This window comes from Hipposideros armiger, unplaced genomic scaffold, assembly GCF_001890085.2.
Source record: "Hipposideros armiger isolate ML-2016 unplaced genomic scaffold, ASM189008v1 scaffold_984, whole genome shotgun sequence".
Lineage (NCBI taxonomy): Eukaryota > Metazoa > Chordata > Mammalia > Chiroptera > Hipposideridae > Hipposideros > Hipposideros armiger.
The window spans coordinates 38,378-44,774 of record NW_017732334.1 but is presented as its reverse complement, the minus strand read 5'-3'; the positions used below and the strand labels follow the sequence as shown (position 1 = coordinate 44,774).

Sequence of the window (6,397 nt, the reverse complement as noted above, 5' to 3'; positions counted from 1 at the left end):
TTTTTTTTTTTTAAGCTGAGCCACCCTGCCACCAGTTGGCAGCTCAGCAGCTGCTCAGCTCGGGCCGGGAATTGAACCACTGGTGCTCAGAGCTCAAACTCTTGAGCGAGCTCTTAACCAACTAAGCCACTCGGCCAGCCCTCTAGAAAAACAACTTTTGAAAGTGTTTCTTTCCAGGTGGTGGAATAATATGTGATTCCCCATCCTTTTTTGTACTTTTCTGTATTTTGACATTTTATGTGATAGACGTATTTTGAAATAAAAAACCTTTTAGTAGGATTTAGTAGTAACTAATGATGAGAAGGTGAGAAAACTATACTAATTTTATTTATGAAAAGTGGGTTAAGGTGCTATACCTTAAATATTTAAGATGCTAATTTTCATTAGCAGATCCTAATTGCTTTAATATATGGCTGACCACAAGTTGAAATACATTCTATTTTATATTTGTTCTTCTATGAATTGCCCATTTACATTCTTAGTCCATTTTTCTATAAGACTGTTTTTTTTCTTGATTTAAAGGATTATAAATAGTAAGCCTTTGCCTGTTTATATGTGCTGCAAATATTTTCTCCTGGTCTGACTTTTGTATTTCACATTTGCTATGGAATCTTTTGCCAATGGACAATTTTCAGTTGGTCCAATCTGTAGATTTTCCCCCTCTTTTATCAGCTTCTGGTTTCACTTCAAGCATATTAAGAAGGCTTTCCCTACCTCCATGACTATAAAAATATTTTATTTTAGCAGTTTTATAATTTTTTTTGTCATTTATATATTTAATCCACTGGAAACATATTTTTATGTAGTGTGGTATAGAGATATAGCTTTTCTTTTCCACCAAGTGGAAATGTTAATTAGGTCAATCCTTTCTTCCCCAGTGATCTGAAATGTCATCTTTGATATATATTGAATTTCTTAAGTTCCTGGGTCTGTTTCTGATTTTTTAAATCAGAATTTATGTGTTTATTCTTATGCAAGAACAAAACTGCTAGTTTTCTTAGTTAATTCTGTAACTTTATAATCACAAGATAGGATTCTATTAATTAGTTAATTCTGTAAATTTATGTATACAGTGTATTTTGTTTATTCTCAAGCATTAACGCTTCCAAATAAGCTTCCAAATAATACTGGATTATCTACCCTCCCTCAAAACAAAACAAACAGAAAAAAAAAAAAATCCAAACAAGAGGCAATTGCATTGAGATTTAAGTGAAAGAAAATCAATGTCTTCACAATACAGTTTCCTATCCAAGAAAATCTCTCTCTCCATTTATTCAGGCCCTATATTATGTCCTTTATGTAAAACTGTATTTTCTTCATCCACACTATGCACATTTCTTGTTAGGTCAACTTAATTTCAAATGCTATCTTAAAAGGAAAAGACCAGTGAAGAAATTCACACACAGTACCTTTTCTAAAGCAAGATGTAGTTCTTTTTCATATTCTGGTGGTAGTCTCAAAAGTAGAATCTGACAGGCATCTTTAATCAGTGGAATAACACTGAGAAATATTAATATAGCAATAAAAAGAGAACAGAGGGGATCAGCAATGAACCATCCAAACTGTTCTATAAGAATTGTGGATACAATCACACCAATACTGCCAAGTGTGTCTGCCAAAACATGTAGAAACACACCTACAAGTGAAATATAGAAAAATATTAAAAGTTAAAGCACATCTAATTTAGTTCTTTTGTCCATTCTACAAATATTACTGGGGACCTACTATGAACCTGGCACTCTGCTAGGGACTGGTATTTAAAAAATGACTAAAACATGGTCACTATCCTTAAGGAATTCACAGCACAGTGGTAAAAAGGGAAGGATGTGGGCAACTATACCACTACGTGGTGAGTTTTATGATGGTGCAGTTTGTCTGGAAAGGCTTCTTAGAAATCATAAATGAGCCAAGTTTTAATATTACCCAAATTATTTACATTAAACAACCAGAATAAAAAATTTAATATAATAAGTGATAACACTTTCCTCATTTTTTATATTTTTTATAGTACAATAAAAATATCCTGGCTCTTTTGTAGTGAGAGTTCATAATGGCACACTCAGTGTTCCCTGGCAAGTAATATTTATACAATTGTCACCATGAAACGGACTCTAAAAAAATCGACATTTATGAACAAACGTGAGCATTTTCTACACCAGACTTCAGATTTTTCTTTAGCCACAGATAGTTTTTCAAAAATAAATTTATACCAGAAGCCCAATATTTAATACAAAAAAAAAAAAAAAACCCAACGTCAATTCACAACACTGTTGAAAGGTAGGCCAGTAATTTTGGTAAGGACTCACCCCTCATGTTAGCATTCATGCCTCCGCCTACAGGTCCGTGGNACCAACACGGGCCAGTGAAGCAACATCCTCCACAACTAGACTGAAGAACAAAAGGACAACAACTTGTCTGTTCCCCTTCCCCTGATTCCCCAGCGCTGTTCCCCTCCCCAATTCCCCAATAAAAAAAAAAATCTAATAAAAAAACAAAACAAAACAAAAAACAATCCAACTGTAACCTTTTAGTTGTATTATATATTATGTACTAGAACACTTTCCTTTTGAAAAATCACACTAAAAATGAAATAAACATTACTGGTTTTATAATTGAACTTAGTTTGACATCTATATGTAATCTTTTTGCATAATTAACTTACATACAAATTGAGGCCATAAGAAATGTTTGCCTTAAATTTCTATTTGGAAGGGTAAACTGTGACAATCTATGGAGTGCAATTTAGCAATATGTTTTAGATTTATAAATGTCCTAAACCCTTTGTCTCCAAAATTCTACTTGTCTGAATTTATTCTACATGTTTATTTGCACATATGCAAAATGATGTTTGTACAATACAAGGCTATTTGTATCAGCACTGTCTACAATAGCAAAAGATTTGAACCAACCTAAAAAAAAAATATCTATCAATAGGGTTACTATACAGCTAAGAAAAAGAACCAAGATGCTTTATTTCAACTATGGAATAATTTTTAAGTAAAAAATAATACATACATGCATTTGCTTGTATATTCTTAAAATATCTGGAAGGGTATACTAGAAACTGACAAGAGTGGTAATTTTTAGAAGAGAGCTGTGTATGATTGACAGGTGGGAGGCTTTTTGTCATTTACTCTTTTAAATTTTTGACCATGTAACCATTAACTAGTAAACATGCATCTCTGCATTAATATTTGAGGGGAGAATCAATCTAAATTTAAAATAAAACCAGAATCCTTTAGAGATCTCTATTTATAGCTTTATTTTTCTGTTGAAATTAGAAAAGTTTGAATTTTGATCTATTATCATGTAAAAGGAACAATAAATCTGTATTATAAAATATGTGAAGTTTATTCTAAGTGGAAATTATGAGCTCCTAAATTGGTAATAATGGAAAACAATGGTTGGAGAGAAAGGGAATGAGAGAAACTAATAGGTGTGTTAAGCAACCACCACTACCCTTCTTGGGTCAAACTAGACATAGGCTTCTGTTTTGTATATTATTTTAAGCTTATTTGTTCACTTAATATTTAATTAATCTCTTAGGTACTGATTTCAATAGAAAAAAACTTCTGAAGTCAGGTTTAAAATAATAATTCTCTCACTTTATTTAGTTAGCCCTTTTCAACTCTCATTTTCACATACATTATTCTTTTTGCTCCTCATAACGCTGTGAATTTGAGCATATTTTATTCTTTATGTATGAGGGGAAAAAAAGATACTCAGATATTTGCCTAAAGTCACATGGTTTGTATGAGCTGGAACTAGTATCCTGGTGCTCTTCAATACTGGAGTTTTCCTACTTTCCACCTGTACCCCTTTAATGTTCAACTCCTGCCTTCGCTCACATTTTGGTATCTCTCAGTCACATTAATTTTCTTGCTGTTTATAAGCTGTCTAAGAGAAATGACAATTTTAATGATGGTGCAATATTTATTGTACCTACCTACTTAAAAATTTTTTCAAGTATAAAAATTGCATTGAAACATCAATATGCAATTATTTTCCCACCACTCAAAAATTTTAGTATGTATAGAAGATTCTGGACCAGACAGTGTAAAGAGAAGACAAGGAATATCAAAATAACTTACAACAAATTTCTAAATCTTTCACATATTAAAATTAGTAAGACAAAAATATGATTTACAATACACATTTGCCATTATGGTATAGATAAAAAAATAGTACCCATACTAAAATTAATTCATCCTATTTATCAAAATTTCTAGTATAAGGGTGAAAATATTCAGATTCTCATAAAGAGATGTTTCTTTTGGACAACATTCTTTGGTTTTATAAAACTGCATATATCTATCATATAGTCTTTTCAGACTATACATTCAGTTTAAATTGGAAATTAAAAAATATAAATTAGATATTACTATAAAAAGTAGTTATAAGGTAAGTATTTTGATTTCATGGTGCCCAAGTGTTTATGGATAAGATTTACTTATTAAACCTCAAAATAACTACCTATGTATATGCTTTGATATTTCTTATATATTTACATGTTCCAGAAATGTATTAAAAATTACATTTATAGGCAGAACATTCAATTAATTATTTATGGTTCTCTCAACTGGCTGTTCCACCACATACAGAGCTAAATGAAAAGATGCAATGCCTAGCATTGCTTGGATACCAGCTTGATAGGCAACTAGGAATTCCAGATGCATAATAAGAAATGGAATATTCTACTTTAGAGGCAGAAGACAAGTGAATAAATAACATGGACACAACTCAGTATAAGTTCTTTACCCTAATAAAGTATTCATTTGCAAATATTATCAAAAGTAAAAAATTTATTTTACAGAGTGGTTGGTTTTTGTAATACATCAAAAATTATAATGTTATACTTTCCTATTCTCACTGCTTGTCTCGTATCAGTGGTTGAAGTTTCTCCCAAATAATTTAGTTTACATTTAAAGTGGCAGTACAGATTTTACTTCATGGATTTAACTTATAATTAGAAACCAGTTTTATATACAGAAAATCCATAAATATAGAACTTTTATTCCTATTTTATCTTAGGGCTATGCAAAAAATTGACTAAAAATTTTTCATTTGGGTCTTTGTAATAAACATGTAAATACATTATTTACAATGGAGATGCTTTCTAACAGAAAGTAAACACAGAAGTAATTTTGGTCTTCACTCAATTCCATCATTATATGTTCATTATTAAAGATGATGTAATACATCATGTTCACTAAAATTTTAAGATTCTTGTTACATACATAATTCAAATAATTATTTTACTTGAACAATTAATGCTTCATTTTGTATTTAAATTTCCTTTAGAAAGATTCCTTGATCCAACAGTAGGAAGTTTTAAACTTTTTTCAAATATGGCATGTTTCTGTACACTTATGTGCAATTTTCTTCCTTCTGGCAATATTATAAATACTGAGTTATTTTAATCTTCATTGTTCACACACCACGGGTAATTCCCCGAGTTATTTCACATGATGTAAGTACCATCTCTGTAGTATTTCATGGACTCCATTTGTTTTGTCATAGCCAGGACATCATGAAATCCAGTACTCAGGCCAGACATATGTTGAAAGTATGCCTCTTTTTCGACTTGAATTGTTAAATTATTTACGCCAGCATCTTTAAGTATTCCTGTAACCTGTTATAAAAACCCATATATTTTAAAGCATTTAGATTATGCATTTAATGCATGTCTTAAATAACTGATAACACATTTTTATAACTATAGTCAAAGATAAATCCTCAAAATAATGTTTATTATTTATTTGGCAAATGTTACATAGGATCTTTTAGAAGACCTGTAAATTTTGATCTCACATTCAAAGTAGTAAAGAAAAACAGCTATTGTTTCCAATTACATATATCTAGACTAGGGATACAGGAACTGTTTTGATCCTTATCTCCAATCATAGCATACACCCTGCCAACTTTAATATTATTAATTTAGGGCTACGTTTATAATAACATTTCTTGATAATCTATTGTGAATGAAGGTGGATCATAAATGAAATTTTTTTACATAAATTAAGCTTATCCTCTAAATACTAAAACTTGATTTTATTTTAACCACTCTGGAATATGAAACAAATCTAGATGTAAAAAAATAAGTTCTGTATCCTTAGATGAAAGACTGATATTTTAAGCTGTTAAATTACTACTTTTCTAATGTGTACAATTTTATGCATGAATTACTTCAACTGAAATTACTGTAAAAGCAAAAGATTACCTGCTGTACTATTCTTTGTTCTAGCACATCAGATGTCACCTGTATATGAATTGTTCCTGCCACAATACTGGCAGAATGACGCCAAAAATGAGGGTCTCGATATGATATTAATCCTTCAATTTTCTGTATCTGTCAAATAAAAGGAGAGGTAATATAAATGGACTTAAAGGCTATAAT

At 30.6% G+C, this 6,397-nt stretch overlaps 1 protein-coding gene and 1 long non-coding RNA gene across 2 annotated transcripts in view; both read right to left on the bottom strand.

Moving 5' to 3' along the window:
- Positions 1 to 1,405: 1,405 nt before the first annotated feature.
- LOC109375673 (uncharacterized) lies at positions 1,406 to 2,347 on the bottom strand. The gene is made up of 2 exons (XR_002122614.1): positions 2,307 to 2,347; positions 1,406 to 1,636 (listed from the first exon to the last, which is right to left on the bottom strand). It is a non-coding gene; the product is annotated as an uncharacterized LOC109375673 (long non-coding RNA).
- A 244-nt stretch (positions 2,348 to 2,591) lies between these two features.
- The window catches only part of SLC30A5 (solute carrier family 30 member 5), a 41,531-nt gene continuing 37,725 nt past the window's right edge, over positions 2,592 to 6,397 (bottom strand). The window contains exons 12-13 of the mRNA XM_019631156.1: positions 6,221 to 6,353; positions 2,592 to 5,632 (exon numbers count right to left, since the gene is read on the bottom strand). Coding sequence (XP_019486701.1) covers positions 5,462 to 5,632; positions 6,221 to 6,353 — 304 coding nt within the window. The 3' untranslated portion in view covers positions 2,592 to 5,461. The remainder of the gene's footprint in view (positions 5,633 to 6,220; positions 6,354 to 6,397) is intronic.